The sequence below is a fragment of the Chenopodium quinoa genome, unplaced genomic scaffold, assembly GCF_001683475.1.
Source record: "Chenopodium quinoa cultivar QQ74 unplaced genomic scaffold, ASM168347v1, whole genome shotgun sequence".
NCBI lineage: Eukaryota > Viridiplantae > Streptophyta > Magnoliopsida > Caryophyllales > Amaranthaceae > Chenopodium > Chenopodium quinoa.
In genome coordinates this window covers 882,383-905,124 of record NW_018743591.1, presented here as the reverse complement: position 1 = coordinate 905,124, position 22,742 = coordinate 882,383, and the positions used below count along the sequence as shown (strand labels likewise).

General features: G+C 34.1%; 1 protein-coding gene across 1 annotated transcript; it reads right to left on the bottom strand.

Annotated features, from left to right (window-relative positions):
* Window positions 1-3,169: 3,169 nt before the first annotated feature.
* Window positions 3,170-21,280, bottom strand: LOC110682711 (WD repeat-containing protein 75-like). The gene is made up of 16 exons (XM_021859038.1): window positions 21,045-21,280; window positions 20,770-20,946; window positions 19,865-20,044; window positions 18,777-19,185; window positions 17,906-18,024; window positions 17,642-17,719; window positions 16,750-16,890; window positions 15,656-15,700; window positions 12,491-12,657; window positions 10,789-10,867; window positions 10,621-10,706; window positions 10,162-10,291; window positions 7,160-7,292; window positions 6,090-6,256; window positions 5,231-5,426; window positions 3,170-3,830 (listed from the first exon to the last, which is right to left on the bottom strand). The coding sequence occupies exons 1-16, from the start codon at window positions 21,162-21,164 to the stop codon at window positions 3,631-3,633; spliced, it is 2,427 nt and encodes an 808-aa protein (XP_021714730.1). The 5' UTR covers window positions 21,165-21,280; the 3' UTR covers window positions 3,170-3,630.
* Window positions 21,281-22,742: the final 1,462 nt, after the last annotated feature.

Here is a 22,742-nt window from a genome sequence, read left to right as displayed (position 1 = left end):
TGTTCAATTATATAACACTTAATGTACTGTTTATTTTAATAACAATTCATTTTCATTAACATGTAGGCTAAATCACAAGGTTGGGGATGCAAATTGCAATACACTGCTCAACTAATGCTACTGAAGAAAAACCATGAGTCTAAGAATAATAGAATAACATCAAGAAGATTTGCAAAGGCATAATATAATATGTTCACTTATGGATAGATATATGTCCATAGCTGGTTGATAAAACTTATACTTCGTAGATATTATTTGTTAACAGAATTACTCTATGTGATTAACTATTTAATTTTATACGTTTAAAGTTTGATACGGAGTAGATATTATTTGTTTATAGAATAATTCTTACAATTTTATATGAAAATTGCGGATTTTATGTAAAGTATTATGTTAATCAATTTTGATCATTCACAAAAGCTAAATGATTCTTTACAAAAACTTAATGATCATTTTTAAAAACTAAATGCTCAATTACAAATACTAAAATATTCACTTATAGAAGATTTTAAAAAAAAATTAATATTCAATAAGAAGAATAGTACTTAATAACAAGGCAAAAGCTAATGAGCGCCCCGGGGCGTTAGATAAGAGAATTAAAGTGCAAATATTAGAGTAAAATTAACATTAATTGCACCGAACGACGCATGATTTTGTCATGAATTCCTAACTTAATACTATTTCAACCAATATAATTTAACCTTATCTAACGCCCCGGGGCGCTCGTTAGCAAGATCCTAATAACAAAAGGTTAAAGATATTCTTATAAATATTAGAGCCATTTGAGCATTTATAGGAATTTTTACATTTTTGGAAGATAATGGGAGGAAGTTGAGCACTCGATCTTTTGAACACTAGTAGCAACTTGATTATTTGCTTGACCATATAATTGGAATTTGAACACATTTCATAAACTTCATCAGCGGTTTTAAATTGTTTCGTTCCCCACTAACTCAGACTTACTTGCTTCTTCAAAAATAATAATATCCTTTTTTCTCACTGCAATAATGTAACATGTAATAAATTACATTAGCAATAATGTTCAATTATAATGATGCATTTGGTCAATTACAGTTGAATTACCAAATGTAAAACATAAATGATCATCTATCGTCATATAACTGAACATTATTTCTGAAACTACAAAATAGTGATAATCATTAAAAAAAAGTCACATGTACAACATATAATTCCATAAACACAAGTATATATATAAATGAACATTTATAATTACATAAATGAACATTATTACAACAGAACAAATATAAAATATATTCACTAGTTAAAATGTATATGAGCATTTATAAAACAATGAAAATAATTGAAATTCACATGTACAACATAAGTATTCAAATACAACTACAATAAACATATACAAGTATTTTAATACATAAAAAATACATTAAATATAAATGAATATTTACTGTTACAGAAGTGATCATTATTTTAACTAAGATTATTTTTTTACGACGCACAAAATTGGTAAAAATAATCGAATAGCAAAATTAAAACAACAATATATACTCATACGAAACGCACAAAACTGGAATAAACAACAATCAAAAATACAAAAAAAAAACCCCGAATTAGATGAACAATACAAACTAAATTATTAATCAACTAATAACAACAATAACAAAACCAAAGCATTATCAAAATTAAAGTCAATACAACAAAAACTATGAAATCAGATCATTATAATCATCCAATTACAATTGTAAAACAAAGCATTATCAAAACAATTGACTAATTATCATTAAAAGTAAGAATTACTTATATTGATCTCCATGAAAGAAGAGAGAGAAAATTGAAAAACAATAAATCAAAAAAAAACCAGGAGAGAGAAAATGAAATTGGTGAAAAAGAGGAGAGAGAAAATGAAATTGGTGAAAGAAATGAGAGAGAAAATGAAGTCTATAAAAAAAACAACACTCAAATAATAACATTACAATAAAAAAAATACAAAAACAAAAAAAAACAATCGAATTAGAAGAACAATACAACCTAAATTATTAATCAACTTATAAGAACAACAATAATACCAAAACCAGAGCATTATCAAAATTAAAATCAATACAACAAAAACTATGAAATCAAAACATTATAATCATACAATTACAATCATAAAACAAAGCATTATCAAAATCGATTGACTGATTATCATTAAAAGTACGAATTATTTACATTGATCTCCATGAAAGAAGAGAGAGAAATTTAAAAAACTATAATAAAAAGAAAAAACAAGAGAGAGAAAATGATATCAGTGAAAAAGAAGAGAGAGAAAATGAAGCAAATGAGGTTTGTAAAAATGTTTATATTCTTGTTTGAATTGAAAGCAAAGAAGGAAAGGAAAAAAAAATAATACAAAAAGTGCTACTAGATAAAACGACGTAGTATAGAAAGGGGGTGTAGGGGAAGCTGCATACATTAGAGTCTAGGGAAAAATTTGTACTCAACCCATAACAAATGTTGGTTCAATAAAGCCCAATTTTGATGTCAGATAAGTCAAACGGTATGGATCGAAAGTCAAACAAGGTCCAATAGAAGTCGAATAGACAAATAAAGGCCAAAGCCCAATAATATATCCGACGCCAGATTTTAAAAACTTTTTAAAACAAGGATGAGCGACAAAAGGAAGTAGCAGGCCATAACTCCCATTCAAAATGAAAAGGATGAACAGCCAAAAAAAAAGAATAAAAAAACCATCATCCCACGTGCAGTAACTGCCATCCTAAGCCTCTATAAAACCAGAACGAAACACCAGAAGCATGGACATCATATCAAACAATCAATCTCGCATTTTACGTTTGCTGTAGCTTTTCCTAGTCCTTAGTTATAAGCATTATAGGTGTAACAACCTAGATTAGTTAGTGTTAGCGACAACATTAGTATGCTATAGCATCATGAGCAATTACTCATCTCCGAATGAAATTAATCATGGAGGTAATTCTTTCTCCTCGGGTTTAATCCAATCCTTAGCCTATTTATTTCTCTAAACTTTCTATTTGTATTTGTGTTCTAATTTGAATGATCAAATACTCGTCTTAAATTTATGTTGTTTCAACAATCATAAGTTACTTGTACATTAGCAAGACCTCTAACTCAAAGACCGGCAGTTTTTAAGGACATAAGCCTAATGTAATCTTGCCCTTCACACGGGTAGAAATGATTTTTAAAAATCGAATGGAACGGTTTAAAATAATAATAAGCTCATTTTCATTCTGCTGCTATAATTGATGTACCTAACAAAAATGCTACAAATTTTACCAGCAACCGCACTAGGCTAAGGTACGAAAATACAAAGTCATACAAGAAGGCTTGTGCCAAGCACAAAAGAACAAACCAGCTATAATGATAAATTTAATCAATTGTTCTTCAACAAGTATTCATCCTCTTTCTTCTTTCTGTTCTTTATGCTGATTATACCTAAATTTCTGGCCCGAAAAAGAACACCCTGATCAGATTCAGATCTAGCGGTCTTGGAATTTTGTTACACATCTACGCGAAACAGTTGTTACTTCTCCTTCAAATCTGCCATACTCTGCTCTTTTTTATAGGCAACATATACAATGAAGATAATAAAAAATGATTTCCTAGTTAATTTGAATTGCACTTCAATCTGCTCAGAAATCAGCCAGTGGCAGCTGTTCTCTTTTCAAGCAATGACTCCAAAAACGCAGAACATAGTTTTGTCAGTGGTGGAAGGGTATGTGAAGGACCATTAAATATGGTCTCCCAAGGCCGCTCTGATAGTGAAATGGTAGCTTGTGTAGTTTTCTTGGGATCAAAAATTGGCAACTCCCCATAAATAGAGGCATATCCATGTTGTCCTGAAACAAGATACAGCATATTAATCAGTCACTTTTCTAAATACATAATCAAATGTAGTAACATCACGAGCAATTGATACATGTCCTAAATTAATCCAAATTTTCACGCTAAATTTAGGGTGTTCACTAGTTTTATTCAACCCACATTTTTCAAAGCAAAAGGTGAGATCCAAAGAAGCAATTTAGTTGAAAATCATGCCAATGTATCAAGGTTACAGCTACTCTCCTTTCTACACTACTTATGCAAGTAGGTAGCCGAAGTTGGGAAGACATGACAAAGGCTCAAATTCAGGGCATACTCGGAAGGTAAAGGAGTTCGCTTTACTGAATCAAACTGCAACCTCATCTACAGCAGAAGAGCAAGACATGCTCCATTCCCATAAGAATTCAGCGTGACTTCACTAAAAGACACCTCAGCAGCTGAAATTTCATACTCGAAAGCATACAGCCCAAGATCTGAAACTACAACTTGTTCAGAACTAAAGCAACTATGGAGGTTGAAGAACAGAAACAGAAACCCAGAGTAGGTTTAGTCTTAAGCCTGCTTATAAACACGGGAGGATGACCAAACTACAAGAACCTTTCTAAGTGTCTAGTGATTTTCCTTTTCAGAAAGTGGATCCTCTACAGTTTTACATCTTCTCTTTGAGAGCCTAATTTGATAGCCTTTTATCTTAAAATCCATAACAAATTTTACTAGTAAAATTATACACAGATGTAAGCCTTTCTACTCTCATTATCTCCCAAATCCTTGTAAGCATATCCACTGCAGCCCACCCAGTTTCCCTCCCTCTATCTTTACCATTATTTGTCAGAAAAGGTTTCTTAAAATCTTCTTCCTGGTAAGTCATAGTTTTCATCTTCACTCTCTGACACACAGTTACGATACTATAATACACATAAAAAAAAAAAATGGATTCTGATCAGCTTAGGCCAATGTAACTGAGACAAGTTTTAGCAATATAACTTCTATATAGCAAATAATTATTTTGTTAATTAGGCAACAGACACACAAACATGAAGTCTACAAGAAATGCAGCATGAACCAGCACATGTATTGATTTCAGCTTGCCAATCCAACATTTAACATTTGTAACTTGTAAGAGGTCATACCATGATGATTATCAACCTTAAACAACCAAGAGTTTACCAAAAAGAATGAAATATCAGCCAATACATTTCAGCTTTGCCATAAATAATGATTTATAGAGTAAGTTCTATATCAGCTTATCAATCAATACAATCCAACAGCCATTACAGAAAAAATATGTAGATATGAAGAGTAATACACCTATCAATCATACAATCCTATACCAAAAAAAAATAAGCAACTGATCTTTTTGTTCCAGCGAAGCTTTGAGAAAAAAGATATTGAAAGGGCTTATATATACAAGTCATACCTGATTCCTCGAAATCCACTGCACCCTTTTTATGATTTAGGTTGGGTTCATGTTGTTCTTTGCTGAGAGGGTCAAATACAACATATTCATGGTCCCTATCAAAATATGCCAGCAAAGCAGATGGGCTTCCAGAAAGATTATTTTTCAATGATGACAACTGGCTTTGTTGGAGAAATGCCAGCCCTCCTCCCTTAGCCTAGCATGTGAAAATGTATGCCAATCAGTAGTCTTATAAATCGAGCAAAGCAACAGTACAAATGACTCATCTAATCAAACATATTCCTTCAGATTTATAATATAAGACTCCAATGACTTTTGCAGACGAACACTGAACTTCAATTTCTCTACAAATATACTTGTACGAACTTATGTTACCTGAAAGCAGGTATGGATATCAGCCATCAGGTACAAATACATGTTCAATTCACCATTTAAAATTTTTTGGAGACAGGCTATCTGTCCTACAATTGAACATGGGTATGGGACACAAAAAATTAAAAATTTATAATAACTGCTCCTTTCCATCAGGCAACTTAGTATATAATATATATTACTCAGTATTACATAATGATAAATATGCCCTTGGTGTACTCTCAAATATATAAATGCTCCCCTCCATCAGAAACTAGCCTTTACCATCTTCACCCTTGTCCAGCCCCCTATTCTGCTTGTTATGTTTGATGATACGGGACATGTGATAGCAATGTCACACTCTGCCTCCCTTCCACCACCATAAGTAAAAAAAAATGGACAAAAACTTGCTTCAATAAAATGTTAAAAATTTTAAATCTAAACCATGGAGAACTTGTTGCTAAAGCATAATATACGGTGATTAATGATAATCTAGAGAGAATATTACCTTCCTAACCAACCACGTACCAACTGGTACTGGAGAGTTTATATCAAACAACAAAATCATGCCATCTCCAGAAGAAATTGAACTTCTGTGTGATTCAGTCAATACAGATGAATCGGGAAAAACAGCAAGCACTGCGAAAAAGGGATCATCTTCCATACAAGCAACAGCTGCACAACCGCCAGAGATAGAAAAGGCAAGAGTTAAAAACAGGACGCAATTTAAGCAATTTAGGAAAAATTCTACTACTAATAATTGCAGCAGTTGCAACCGGATCTCAAATGTCATAGATGTGAGAAACAGAGAGACCGGGGGGGGGGGTGGGAATTGGGAAATTGTTTTTGATTTTGATAATTCAAGCTATGCATGAGGACAACATATTAAAGCTAGCAGAAGATGGAATCTTTTCCCTAGAGTTGCATTTTTCAAAAAAATAATAATACTCTCTCAGCTTCTAATTATTGTTCTTGTGTGCTTTTTGCACATGTTCCAATGTACAATCATGGTCGAAGTTTCTCGCTAAAATGGAACATTCTAAGCAGAGACAAGATTTAGAAACAGGGGGGTACATTATAATGAGTTAATTCATGATAGAGAGAGAAAAGAAACACTTTCACCCCATAAGAAAAAGGCTTATGATAAAAAGCATTATAAAATCCTAATAAGTGTTTTGATTTAATTTCTTATATAAAAGCTATTTGACGCACAATTAGAGGGAATTTTTTTTTTTTATACCTTTTTCTAATTGAGTAAAGAACAATAAGTTCTGACTAGCACAATTCAAGCAACACAAGTTTCAAATGGCATTTATGATATAACAATAATCATTTGCCATGCTTTCTAAAAAGGCCAACTATCAAAAATCATGCATTTTATTATGTTTACATAAAAAAGATAAAAAAAAATAAAAATAAAAATAAAAAATTAAGTCATCAATGTCATCGCATCAAGAAATATAAATGAAGAGAAGAATATCGGTTATTTATTTGTGTCAGCAACATTAACATCCGGAATACCAAAGCAAACATAATAAACACCCTGAGAAAGTATCAGTGTTAAAGAAATGTGCAAACCTTCAACCAAAATGCCGTAAGACCATGCTCTGGACAGCTTTGACAAGCACCAGAGAGATAATTGGGGCCTTGAACCTTGTGAGGTGGACACGATGTACTCAGAATCACCAACAAATGTAAGGTTCACAATAGGCTGCGAGAGAAACAATTATATGAGTCTTAAAGAAACAGGGCTGTCAATGGATTCCAGATATTAGACAACAAAGTTACAGAGTAGTAATTAACATAATAGCAGTAATGTAACAAAGTCAACTAGATTCACCAACTATCTAAAGAACAGCTGCAATTCTACAGCAAAACAACTGCAAATTTGAAACAACCACAATGCTCATTAAACAAAACAATTCCAGATTTAGTACTACCTCCGTTAAGTATTAGTTGCAACCTTAGGGTATTATTTGTGACACATAAGATATTCCAAAGTTGCAACTAATACTTAACGGAGGTAGTAGTTTTTATTAAACAAGTCTTTGATCCAACTCCTAAAAGCAAAAAATACATTTATTATGTTTCAACAAGAAACACCCATAATGCTCATTGGTAACGCTTACAAATTAGAAATATTAGAAAACAAATTAAAAATAGGAAAAATTGGTAAAAATAATCCCAACTTTCGCTGATTCGCTCAAAATAATCCCAACTTTTGGATTATTTTTAAATAATCCGAACTTTGGGGGTTATATGCTCAAAATAGTCCCATGTGATCGGTAACCTGTTAAACAATTATTATTATTTTTTTTTAGTTTAAGGTACGCATGTCATCATATGATTAGTTGAAAAAAAAAATTTAAAAATAATTAATAAACTAAAAAAAACAACCCCATCCGCCACCAACTTGCTGGCAGTCACCTCCTCCCACCGGCCAACCCCCCGCCCCTAACCGCCGCCGCGACCAGAACCCCTCTTCCCCGCGCCGACTCCGGCGCTTCCGCTCCCCCTACCCCCTAAACCACCACCACCTGAAAACCTCCTCACTCAAACCCGAAACACCTAAAAAAAATGCAACCCCACCGCACAAACCCCCTAATCGGCCCTCTCCCACCCTCGGAACCCTAGTCGCTAGGGTTTCGAGGGTGGGGGATGGTCGTTTGGAGGGTTTTGCGGTGTGGCTGGGTGTTTTTAAGGGTTCGGGTCGTGATAAATTTGATAATGGTGGTTTTGGGGTCGAATTTAGGTGATTTAGGGGATACAGGAGGGAAGCGCTGGCGCCGACACGCAGAGGAAGGGTCAAGGCGCCGGCGTGGGGTATTTCGCGCGGCGACAAAGGTGGGGGGTTCCGGGAAGGTCGTGGCTGGTGGTGGGGACGGTGGTTATGGGTGGGGCTGGGTTTTTGTTTGATTATTTAAGTTTTTCTTTTTATTTTTAATTTTTTTAAGTTTTTTTGTAAAAAAAAATTATTTAGTTTTCAACCATTCATGTGGTGACACGTGTCACCGTAACCTACTATAACAGGTAGGTGACCGGTTGGGACCATTTTGAGCTAATGACCCCCAAAGTTCGGATTATTTAAAAATTATCCAAAGTTTTGGGATTATTTTGAGCGAGCTGGTGAAAATTGGGATTATTTTTACCAATTTTTCCTTAAATATTATTAGAAAATAATTAAATAAACCTTAGATCCCTAGCTACCAACAAAACTAATTTCACCCAAACAACTATTATTACATTTTAGAGTTATGTAATGCTAATTTGGGCTAATTCAAAGGTAGTTCGTGCAAAGTTACACTTAAAACAATACTCTGCCTTTATCTCCCATGGTCATCCACCAACAACATTTCCTTTCATTCACTTAGTACTAACAGCTATACCCTTGTGCAAACCCTTTTCTTCATGTCATTCTAAATTCCCTCCAAGGCTCCAACCAACTCATCTTTGGCCTCCCTCGACTTCTCACAAAAACTCCATTATACTAATTCTTAACAATCCTTATCAGTGCATCTTCAGGTAATTGTCTCACATAACAAAACTAACATAGTCAATACTCCCTTATTTTCACCGGTAATACTCAATTCTAAAAAACATTCACTTGCAAACCAACTTACAGAGAATACTTATCTCAAATGAAAACATAAAAGCAACAGAAATACCCTTGAATACAGTGCATATCATTCACCCCAGGAGCTTAAAAATAAGGTGGATTTGTTGGGAGTCTTTAAAAAGAAACAGTACATGGATATGCAAAAAAATTAAGGTCATTCACATGGAAAGCCTCTATTAGTATGGTGGTTTCGCCAAATCTGTTGTTTGGAAGAGCATTGATTGTAATTCCCTATCCGATGGAGAAGCTTCTACTTGAAAATAGGTTGATGGAAAAAAAAAAGAAAGAAAAAAATGGTCAATCTGATCAGACTTCGCCAGCTAAATCAGCAAATTTAGGATTTCTCTCTCTTTCTCACTGATACAATTACTTCATTTAGAGTCTGAAAGTCCAGCTTGATAATAGAAATTTCATGGCATGACATGAAACACAATAGTATATTTTGTGTAGACAGATATTACAGCCTTGCTTTGTCTAATTGTAGCAGGAAACAGGCTAGATGATTCCTGCTCAAAACGGAAGTTCACATCAGAGGACCTCCACTACTTTTCAAGATTTCAAAATACTCCCTCCGTCCCAATATATTGTTCCTATTTGTGTTTTTTCACGGTATTTAAGAAATAGAAAGAGAAAGTGGATGAAGTACATTAAAAAAAAAAAAAAAAAGTGAAAAGTACAATTATAGAACAAAAGTTACAGAGAGAAAGTGGAAAAAAGTACAATGCAGGTAGAAAAGTCGATGGTAATTTAGGAAGTAGAATGAGTAAAGTTAAAAAAAATGAGGGTACAATAGTCTTTACATACTATCCAAAAATCAGAAACAGGAACAATATTTTGGGTCTCCAAGGAAAACATGAACTATAATATGGGACGGAGGGAGTACTCATTTCCTACTGTTTTATAACTATTGTCCGTACAAGACAAAGTAGTCAAAAAAACATAAAATATATACACATAAGATTACCGTATAAGTTTCTCCAACTATAGACACAAGATAATTTCTATCTGGATCCCATAGAGTTATCACAGTTTCAGCAGCAATAGCCAATATGGAGCCATCAGCAGAAAAGGTGGCAGCTGTCATAGACTTCCCCCTGTAAATATAAATAATGACAACAATTAATAGAATAATGACAAGAGGCAAAAAGAGAAGAGTATAAACTGGAATTCAAGGCAGCAGTAATGATGAAGAAAACATACAAACCAAATAGTTTTAGCCAAAAAAATAAAAAAGAAAGAGCAAACTGCAGGGGACACATACATTTTATAACCTAAAAGGTAAGGCACATGTAAATAAAAAGCTAAAAACTTTATAAGCATATCACACCCTACTGCATATTAAACTATTCACAACTGAACTCAAGATGAACGGCATATTCCACTATATTACATACTCGAGAATAAGTTATAATCAAAATCATACTTGTAGGAACCAACAGAATGGCAAAGCCACCCTGAGCAACTATCAACGCCACCTTTACTTTGAGTAGTGTTACTTTGGACCCAAATCTGAAAAGTAAAATATTGTAAGAGTTTAATTTGTCTCTGAATCAAGATAACTGCCGAATTATAATGTATTCCAAATTAGTACCTTAAAATCACCACCATATGAACAACTGACAGCCATTTTCCTTCTAGGATGAAAAACAACAGCAGAAACAGCAGCATCCCTGAAAAGTATTAAACAAGTAATAAAAATTAAAAAGACCAAACTTCAGTTATGCTTTCAAACGTGAAAAATGAAAGAAAACTATTAACTAAGTACAAAAGATTTGAGCCGTTTGACAAATGTCAGAGATAGAACTTTCTAGAAAAGAAATCCAATATTCTATCTGTGATTGAATTCTAAACAGCTTCATCTCTACAGAATGGTCCTAAGGTAGGTTTTCTGGATGCCATACTAGGATGGGTGACCTCCTGGGAAGTCCTCATGTTGGTTCATGTAGCCGACCCCACTTATGGGATTAAGGCGTTCAAGCAGAAGCTCTATAAACAAATTGGCTCTACAGGTTCACACTTAATGATGAAGCTAGTGGAAGATCACCATCAAGCTCAAATACAATGCAGTGAACCTTGGATGGTGATGCAAAATTTCTTCTTTTCGTGGCCCAAGCATAAGGAAATCTATATCCAGAGAGTTGCATGTTTTCAATTCCTTGCCCAGAAACGCAGATACTGGCTCAATTGTTCCATTGTGGCATTACATATGGAGCAGGAAGCCAGGAATCATATCCTAAAAGCTCAATTTCCAGGTTTATTCATATTCTCTTTACTTAAGGAAGCTACTATTTCAGAAGAGTTAGTACCATCATTATAATAAGAATGAAATTTTACTTAATAGATACTAAATAATTGTGAAAAAGATTTAGTCCCAATGCTTTTGGATGTCTTTGTGTTGAAGAGGTCAAGTTGGATGGTTTTGATGAGATGGTCTTGTGCGGCTATGTCATGATAATAGAGGCTCACTTTTTGTCAAGACTTTTTGAAACCACCCCCTCTCCCTATTTTCTGAAATTTTAAAGAGATTTATAGTACTTATTATGCTTTGATTTTATTTATTTATTTAATTTTTTTTTTTACTAGATTTATAACCAAAAAGCATTAAAATAAAAATAACATATAAAAACATAACAGAGCTGTGCCTTGTATACGAAAGGTGCATGACTTTGCCTTGCGCCTAGACTCTAGGGACCTTTTGCGCCTCACGCCTTTTTACTAAGATTCTAATTAGAGCAAAACAGGCCCATACTAATTAAATGTAACCCCAACAGAAGCAGATCTACATGAACAATAAAAGTATAAAATATACTTCCTCTGTTTTTATACTTGCAACACAGCCTTATGGCACGTACTTTGAGGTTGAGATTATATAATGTAAACGACCAAATTAATCAAAATAATTATACACATGATACTAACCCTTCTCTAATCCTAGTGTTAAAATAATTTTGAAAAAATCAGTCATTTACTTTCACTAGTCGCTGCCTAAAACTGTGTGCCTAAAGGCTGTGTTGCAACCAAAAGAAAACGGAGGAAGTATAAAACAGTAGCTGCGGAAATTAGACAATTCATTAATCACACAAGAGATGGTAAATGATTTGTAACCAATATTATTTGTTAGTCTAAGAGAAACAACAGCATTAAGTGTGTTCCAACTTCTAAGTGTACATGGAATTGGAAATTTAGCTAAGACCATATAAGCATTTGAGCACAGTACATCCCCCCAGTTTCAGTAAACATAGGATAGAAGATGCGAAAACAATTCTAGAGCACATATGATATAAGAAACAAACCTATGAGGTTCATAAACTATGGTAGAAAGATTATATTCTTTCTCCTGGGTCTCAGATTCCCAAAACTTCAAGCAAACAAGGCCTCCTACACCATCTTCAGCTAGCCTAGTTTCAATAGTACTCATCAAAGAGCCATCATGTGAAAGTGCCACAAAGCTCACTACCACCTGTAAAAAAAATTAGCAGGAACATTAAAAACATTTTCAAGCCACTCTATGTTCCTCAATGGGGAAAAAAGAACTGGGCCATGAAGCAGAAAAAAATATATAAAAAAAAAATGAAAGCAACTTTTCCTCTTTCCAGGAAACAAAAGACTGTCATTGAAAGAAACCAAGATGAACACTTACACAAACCCATACTAGAACAGCCCATAGACAAGAACAACTCTCAAGTCGCTTAATTTCAGAAGCTCAGTATATGAAATTCTAGACATAACAGCGGCCAGTGGGCAATATACTATGGAAAACCATTCCCAGTTAAGGGTGAGCACGGATCGGATATCCGATCCGGAATTGGATTTCGGTTCGGATATCCGTATCTGAAAAATCAGATATTTGATATCCGTATCCGATCCGAAATTTTTCGGATATCCGAAATTTTCGGATCGGATAGTTCGGATATCCAATATCCGACTCATCTAATAATATGGTTTTTTTTACACTTTAACAATTTAAAAAAAAAATATATATACATAATTTATTTTTACACTCAAACTACAGCTTGAAATCAAACCTTGCAACTTGCTATCAAAGTATCAATCATACACCATAATCTTATCCAGTAATTCAGTAAACCCCCAAAATTAAAGAAACTGACTGGAGAAGAGGGATTCAACAACCACCAAAAAAAAAAAGGTTTCAAATCAAACCCATTGAAATTGAAACCATTAGTTAGATACGAAATTTTCATTAATAAGCATAAAAGAGAAGAGAAGGGGGTTAATTATACAAATCAGATTATTGACCAATTCTAACAACAAAAATTGACGAATTAATTAACAAAAAAAATGAGTGAATAGACAAGATATATTACAGACATTGGCATGATGAAATTAATCGAGCGATGATGAAAAGTTTCATTGATGGTAGAATAGATTAGGACAATGAGCCAAACCCTTATCCTGGAACAAGCAGCGACCACCATTGTTGGAGCTCGAGATGAGATTGAGAAAAGGATGGGAGATCTGAGAAGTCATCATGAACAACTTGCCATTTTCAGAGGAGAGAGAAAGCTCAGAAATTGCCGATAATGGAGGCCTACAAACAGAAGATGAAGAGGGAGATGAAGAGATCTGAGATGAGAGAGGAGGGAGGAGGGAGATCTGAGATGAGAGAGGAGGGAGTTCTGAGATGAGAGAGCCAGAGAGGAGGGAGTCAGGGAGGAGGGAGAAAATAGAGGAGAAAGATAAAGAGGCGGATTCATTAGGGGTTTAGGGTTATCCGAATTCCGGATTTTTTGTAAATTTTTTTTTTTTTTTTTTTTTTGTAAAAAAAGTGTTTTTTCGGATTTCGGATCGGATATCCAATCCGATATCCGACTTTTTTTCGGATATTCGGATATCCGAAATCGAAATTTTCGATATCCGATATCCGAAATTTTCGGATCGGAATTTCGGATTTTCGGATTATCAAATAGTTTTGCCCAGCCCTATTCCCAGTACATTTGAACTTTTGGAAAAAATTAGGCTATAATTTCATGGGCTATTCAACAAAAGCACATACAAATTTGATGAAGAATGGACAAGTAGAGAGAAATAAATTAGTAATCCTTACTTGAATACAATTCATCACATCCATGGATGCTACAAATTAATTTTACTGTAGCGAGAGGCTAGAGCTTAAAGAGATATTTCCAATTGTATGGATAAAAATACATAATTTGACCCCTCCCCTCTACCACAATTTACGTGGCAGCCTTGTTAAAGCATGGAGATAATGATATTTTAATGTCCTCAGCATAAAGGTCTTCCTACAAGACGGAAAAAACAAAGGGGAAAGAGACGGAGGAAATGTAAATGGAAAAGAAAATTCAATACATTAATGATTCAGATGAGTACGATATCTTTTCTAAAATACTTTCTAGGTATTGAGTCTTCATGTGTATAATTGTACATCTTATGATCTGCTAGTTGTGATATAAAGAAACACTCGTGAAAGATTTCAAGGCTTCAATGATCAAATTCAACCGCTAAAGACCTTAAGATTTTGTTGATGGGGATTTGTTAGTGATGTAGGATCAACATTTCAGACAATTGACTTTTTATGATTTTGGAGATGATGTGAATTGAAGAAGGTTCAGATCTAATTGCAGTAACATCAAAGACTTAAATATGGTGAAAGATCTGGTGGTGGATGATGGAGACCATCAAATGTGAAGAGGGGCCCATGGATGAGGCCTCGGGCTTATGCAGTGCTTTCCATCTCTTTGCTGGGAAATAATGGTGTGGTAGTTTATTGCTGAGGCCATTTATGGCGGATATGGTGGTGCGAGATGCGAGATAAATGGTTATTGAGGATGGCAGTGACAGCAGTTGTGGACTTGTGGTAAAGTTAAAAAGGAAAATCAAATCCTCAGAGGGGATTCGGAGTTTTGATAGTAGACAGACGAATACATTCATTTAACGTGGAAGAAGGGAATGAAACCATTGAACCCAACACTTAAAATGCTTCTTCAATAACAAACTTAAAAATGCAAATTAGAGAGGGGTGTTCTAAAAGAAAAGATGTTAAAATTTAATTAAAATGTGCCAAGTCCCCTTATGAGCCATCACAAATAATAGTATGCAAACACAAGTTACAACTTGTTCTTTCTTCCTGACCCTTCAGCTAAGCTGCTTTTTCTGTCATAGGATATGTCTGATTCCCCTCAAGAGTACAATAGTTGTACTGTGGTATCCTTAATGTGTTAACTAAGCAAGTCAACTTCCAAGAGGCATATATAAGAATTTATGGGTGTGACTAACCCAATATAAGAAAACCAGAGAAGATCCATCTTCCTTAGATAGAGTAAAAATATATGTAAACATATAAATCATAAAACCTTATCACATATAACTAAGAAAAATTATGCAGCCTAGTAGTATAGGATACATAACAATAAAGCATAATATACTTGTCAACACAACGATTTCAAATAACTGAGAGAGAAAAGGGTAAAGACAGGTACCGTAATTTCATCGCTTGGTTGATGATTTCTTTCACAGATTTGAACCTGCAGGATTAAGCATAATAGAAGACAGTGAAAAAACATTTGTGGGGTTCATATATTTAAAAAATATAGTATAAAGATCATTTAGTGACCAATCAACTCAAAGGACCTCGAGGAATTGTATATTTAAAATATAGTAAAAAGATCATGTAGTAACAATGGAGTATTCATATCTCAGCCCAATTTGAAGGACCTCAAGGAGTTATGGAACGCCCTTGATTCATCCATTGTGAAAAACTAAAATAAAAAAATAGGGATCCTCATTAAATACAACTCAAACTAGTCTGGAGATCTAGGATTTGTAATACTCAAATAGGGCTCCTCATTAGATATTTATTTCAGTGAACAGAACAGGACCTCATTAAGTTAAAGGTCAATTGAAACAATCTGTTGTCATCGCAAGGATAAGGTGGGGTTAGCCTGTTATGCTCATCCATAATTGAAGGCCAACTCATTTATATTTTATTTAAATATAAATTAAGGAAACATCATGAAATATTTGGAGCAGAAAATAAACAAGGGACAAAGATTTTAAATATTTGTGTATTTATTATCTATATTTTATTGAAAAGTAATTTTTATACTGCATAGTTGTTCTTTTCATGGGGATATTTAGTATCAATATTTAGATACAACTCAATATTTGTAGATACAACTAAACATTTGTAGATACATATATATTTTTTTTTTTTAAAGGTGTAGATACATATAAAATATTAGTAGATAAATATTTGTAGATATATATAATAAAAATGGTAGATATTACTATTTTGAAATTACACATCCGAGGTGAATCAAACAGGATCACAAAGAATATATTATCTGTACATATTTATCAAGAGTATTATATTCCATTTGGTTGAATCTAAAATGATCTTAAATGGAGCAACACAAATGAACAAAGGTGGTATAAATAAGTAAAAATCAACTTACATATAACAATCAATTTATGCACAATAAAACTAATTTATTGAAAAAGAAAAAGACAGAATAATGTCAACAAACATAAATCAATGAGTAAATAAGATATCAATATAATTCGAGCATTGCACCTCTGTGATTTCAGTATCATCCAACAAGCTATAGAACTGGATACGGTAATTATCTGTAGGCAGAGCAACTAAACCAGCTGAATGATCAAAGGTGAAACCACTAGATAATCCATTCCACATATCTGGAAAAGAACAAGGAAGCTGCAAAGTACAGCATTAGAATTTCTATCACAAACAGCAGCAAGATTAGGCTGCATATGTTTTAACCAAGAAATTGATTCATTTTTGGAAGGCAAGAGTATAGCTAATCAGTCAAGCAAACTCAATATCAAGCAGATGGAACAAGATGCGTCAATAGTTTCAATACGCTATACCAATACCAAGCTATATGTAAGTCAATAGTTTCAATACGCTATACCAAGCTATATGTAAGTCAATTAGCACCACACAAAGTTTTTTTTTTTTTTGGAACCATGTTAAGACCCCATCATTTGATGGATACGTCAAGAGTTACTGATCTACAATGACCACAACTTTTCTTGCTAAATCTCTTTATGGAACTCTGGCTTCCAACTTTTGTTAATGCTTGCAATATCGAGTCATGGAAATGGCACCTCAAAATGTCAGTCATCTTGGGATCATGCCATGAATTAAAGAATTGAAAATTCCACATTCTTTTGAAGTTGAGAAATATAGGCACATTATTTAGATTAAAGTTGAAAACAAACTCTTTTGAAAAATGTGTTCTTATTTTGTCAAGAAAAAAGACATCCTACAAAATCATAGACTAAATTATGATGATGTAATTCTCTATATGTAAATTTAATAGTACTATTACTAAATTATGATGGTGTAATTCTAATTGTATACTGTAGTACCAAAAAAATTATTGACCCCTACACTTAAACTTGCATGTGCACACACACCAGATATGAGATCAAGCAGCACCAACCTTAATTCCCGCTATGGACTTCAAGATTTCCAATGATGGCATCTTCAAAAAGTGGATCTGATTATCTGCACAAGATATCTAAAGATCCTTCTTTTCATGAGTTATGGAATAGAAGTAGAGTTCAATTATGAAAAAAAAAAAGAGAGAGAGAGAGAGAGAGAAAGAGAGAGAAACACACACATGTGAACACATTGTACTCCTTTTACCAATAATAGAACCAGATCAAAATAGTCAGGCAGTATCTAGATATAACACTATACTTACCACAGAGAGCGTAGGATCACACGAATGCACAAAATGTAGTAGAGGAGATCCAATTCGTGGTAGAAACTTTCTCTTCCCAGTGTCCAGCTGCCACAGGACAAGCACTCCTTCATTTCCCCCTGGTCATTATCAATCAGAAAATTTTATTTAAAGCCTTCATAGTTGCTGACAGTCCAATTATACACAGCCATATTTTAGAAACCCTCAATAATAGCCAAAGTACAGTAGAAAAAATTTAATGACAATTGACAATAATTGTGAGGATAGGGAAGACGTGAGTGTGAAAATCATAATGATTATATCTCATAAATAATTCCAAAAAATTGCAGATGTCACATCACATTAAATGCAAACCTTTTCTGGGAACAAACAAAGGAAAGTCAGCAACAAAAATGCAAAGAAGTTAAAATAAAATGCTTTACTGCCGATTATATGGGAGAGAGGTCTTATCAACTTTTGCCATATGCCCAAACCTAATTGGTCACAAATTTTTTGGTAGATTTTTTACACTTATTCTACAAGACTCTTATTATTTTTAATTTTGATAAAAAAAAAAAAAAAAAAAAAAAAAAAAAAAAAAAAAAAAAAGAGGGGGGCATCAACATATGTATATAACAGCAATTTCCCTAGGTGACCAAAGAACCCTAGTAACATTAAAAGAAAATAAATAAATAAGCAAAGACCTAGAAAATATCTAAATAGATGAACGAGAAGAAAAAACAAGAAAGATTAAATGCATGAGATCAATCTATGTTGCACCATTAAAATAACTACCTAGGCCAGATATTGATATACCTTGAAGCAATGAAAAGAGGTTACACATAAAATTAAGAAATAAGCATAAAGAATCAACTAAAAATGACTTATAAACCTGAGTACAAATAGGCTCCATCAGTAGAAAAGGCAAGAAACTTCACTTCAGATGAGTGCCAATGCCATGTAGAGCATGACTCAACATCATCATCTTCTCTAACCCCAGTTCTTTCATCTTCAGATTTCATTAGCTTTGCGTTCCCCTTATCATTGCCTTTGAAAAATGTTCTAGCACCGAAACCCCTCCAGACACAAATCCTCCCACTTGCATCGCCAGTAGCCACAACGTTATGATTTGGATGGAAGGCAAAAGTCGTAAAATTTTTTGTATGGTGCAATTTCATCTTCCTCACTAAGGCACGCTCACTTTCATCAGCTGGAACTTTCCAAATATAAAGTGAGCGTTTAATATGAATACCAAAGAATTCCCCCGAGGGACTACAAGTAATAAACTCAGGCCGAGCAGTCTGCAGAGATTTAAAATAGGTTACTTGTCTGAAGCAGCCTCACAAAAATAAAAATGATAAATTTAAAAATTGTAATACATGTACTGCAGTTGACATCTATTCAAAATGGGCAATACTAAAGGAACAAAACAGCATTAAGAGATATTACTAAAACAACAATATGCCTCAGATGGGGGTATAAGAGAAAAATTCACACAATAGACTAGCATTCACTGATTCACAGTAAAAATGTTAGCTCAAAATGTCAAAAGTATTCACCAAATCTGATCCCTCACAGAAGCATGCCATGGGACATTGTTCTGCTCCAGAAAATCAAACAGCCAGTATTCACTTAACAGCACAGTACAGAGTTAAACAACTTAATAATTCATCATCCCTATTTTCAACATATTAGGAAGATAACCAACAGAAAGCTCAGCCCAGATGATGACATATTTACTCAACCACAAAAAAAAAAATGGAGAAAACAGCCATCTCTTATAGAGTACATGAAAAGAAATTACAAGAATAAAAAGCTTTAGCAGGATTCTCTGTAACAGTAGAACAGAAGAAAGGCTCTATGAACTGACTTCTGCATCAAAAGAGAACATATACTTCACATTAGGGTCAACTATTCATTAAACACAAAAAATAGTATGATACATAATAATTATGCACTAGGGGATTTAGTACAACCAACCTCTTTTAATATCACTGCAGGGATCAGCTTAGATTTAGTTAAGTTGCACTTTCTAATTTGCCCAAGTAAACGGTTAGTCTTGTCACCAGGATTGCTTACATCTTCTACAGATATATAAGCAAACAAATCAGTTGGTTTACCACCCTCATCTTCTTGTTTAGACGGAAATTTTGGGATCACCTGAAATTGTAAGAAGATGAATATATTAAGGATTCATTGCAAAAACATAATGCTGAAGATCAAATTAATCGCGCATAAACCACAAAACATGCCACCTTCATTATACTATTTCACAAATAGAAATGGCAACAAGATTCATAAGTCTTAACCTAAACACTCAAACTTCAATAGCTAAAAGCAAGAAGCTCCGTATAAACCCGTGAATATTATACTTGTATTTCATTATCAACAATTAATGATTACTATAAAACAACAGCTGTATTATGTTCATCTTCTCAAGAGATTATGAAATAAACAATGGAAATTTATGACCTTCACAGTCAATAACTATGCCCTTCAAAGGTCTCAATTACCAATCAACAACTCTTACTAAGCATACTTTTAGTCATAATTTTGACTAAACTGCAATCATGCCCTCACAGATACATCCTGTTTAATATTATCACAAGAGTGAAAAGAAATGACTAGCTTCTTCGTCAATTTTACAGCCTGAAGTACCCAAAAATCAAACTAAATATGTGACAAAAGTATCAAAATATCTATGAAAGCAACACGGCCTTCTTCAATGATACTAATTTACAGCCAAAATAAATCAATTCAATCACTACGAAAAGCGAAAATCTTTCAATTAGAAAACACAGCAGCACCCAAATAACATTCAAATTAAAGAAAACCCAATAAACTAAAAAATAAGCATAAAACTCTATAATATTACAATTTCATACCATTGAAAAAACAGGGAGACGAATATCGACCGTCTTCATCAATTCAGGTACCGCGAAATCCCAGTACCGAATAGTGCCGTCAAGAGACGAGGTCCAACAATAGCACAAAAGCTTACTTGAGCTAGGAACCACCACAACAGAAGTAACAAGTGCTCTATGACCTTCCAATTCAGTTATCTGAGCAAACAAATGAGATACAACAAAATTCTCAAATTCATCAATTGAATGATTTCTGGTTTTCTGGGTATACTGGAGATGAAAAGAAAGATATATACCTGCATGCCAGTGGAGGTGCTGAAGACGGAGACAGTGTTACCGGAGCAAATAAGGAGGCGTTTTGCGTCTTTAGAGAACGCCGGCAAAGAGGAGACGAAGCTTTTTCCGCCGTATATCATATTGGAGGTGGTGGTTATGGAGGCAGCAAAGAGGGGAAATTGGAGGAGTTGGAAATTGAGAAGAATGGAGACCAGGGAAAATGGAGGGTTTAGGGGTTTAGGCACTTTTACTCTTTTATTAGTCTCTTTATTTTTGCACTATTGTCATCGTAAATTACCGTTAATAAATAAGAAATAATATTATCATGGGTGATCTTGGTAGATTCGGCTCATTACATATTTTATTTATATCACGTTTTTATAATTTTCACGTGTACGGAAATGAAGATATGTGCGTTCTAAGACTTGTCTTGAATACCGTAAAAAGTCAAATGGGGCAAAAAAAAAAATAGAGAGTATTATTATTATTAGGGGTACACTTAAATTTGTCTTATTTGCTAATGTTCCTTGACCATTCTTTAACACGGAGTACTTGAATTACCTTCGTTTTGTAATAATTGACACAATTTAACTTTTTGTAGTTTGGAAATTTAGCAAATGTAGCTATTTTAAAGTATTTACTTTGCCTCGTTCAAAAAAAAAAAAAATATATATATATATATATATATTCACTTTGTCAATTGTAGCCTTTTAAAATAAAAAGGGATAAAAATTAGTAACGTGAAAGATGATTTTCTTAACTATTACATACTATTATAAGCAAAACTAAGAGATCTCCCTCGAAAGAAACGGCAGACCTTACTTTCTACTAGACTAGGGTTTTCCTGCCGCATGAGAACAATTTTTGCTGCTATTCTGGTGGCTTCCGATCAAGAGAATCGCAAATGAAATTGTTTCTAGATATGCAAACATGCGAATTACTGAAGGGGGACTGGTGGATTTAGGAGTCGTTGAGTCGAATTGTTCGAATGAACGATTTAACCTAATGCTGATAGGGCAGATCGTCACCGAGAGACCATATAATGTAGAAGCGTTCAAAACTACCATGACAAAGGTGTGGACTCTTTCGAACAAGCTAGTCATTAAGGTTCTTGGCCCAAACCTCTACGCATTCCAATTCTTCTATTGGAAGGACAAGGAGAAAGTTTTTAATGGTCGACCTTGGTGTTTTGATAATATGCTTCTTGTGCTAAAGGAAGTGGAAGGAGATGAAGAGCCTGATCAAGTGTCTTTGTTCCATTCACCGTTTTGGGTAAGAATAAACACCTTCGATTGTCGATTAGACAATGACGTGAAGGAGATTGTTGCTAATATGGGGGAGGTAATGGAGTTGGAGGAGGATGTCCTAGGGCTTGATAGATTTCGAAGGGGTGAGGGTTATGCTGAATATAGCTAAGCCATTACGAAGGTTCCAGCGTATCAGAGACTAAGGGGGCAGGGAGGTAATAGTAGAGTTTGCCTATGAATGACTTTCGTAATTCTGCTATGTGTGTGGTGTAATAGGGCACTCGGAATGTGATTGTGTGATGGTTTCGAAGGAGAGTAAAAAATCAAACTTGGGGTGGGGACGGTGGCTTAAAACGTCCCAAGACGAGGAAGAATGAAAGAGGTTGAAGAGCTTGATGTTGTATTAAAGGTGAGAAAGCAACTTATATCACCAAAAAAAGACGAGCAAGAGAATGATGATGATAGGGAGAA

Excerpts from the sequence above, each read along its gene's own strand:
- LOC110682711 (XM_021859038.1), bottom strand. The coding sequence starts at position 21,164 with ATGATATACGGCGGAAAAAGCTTCGTCTCCTCTTTGCCGGCGTTCTCT. Across the intron at positions 15,701-16,749 it reads ATGATACTGAAATCACAGAG|GTTCAAATCTGTGAAAGAAA; the intron begins GTGCAATGCTCG and ends TTAATCCTGCAG. Across the intron at positions 10,707-10,788 it reads CATATGGTGGTGATTTTAAG|ATTTGGGTCCAAAGTAACAC; the intron begins GTACTAATTTGG and ends TTTACTTTTCAG.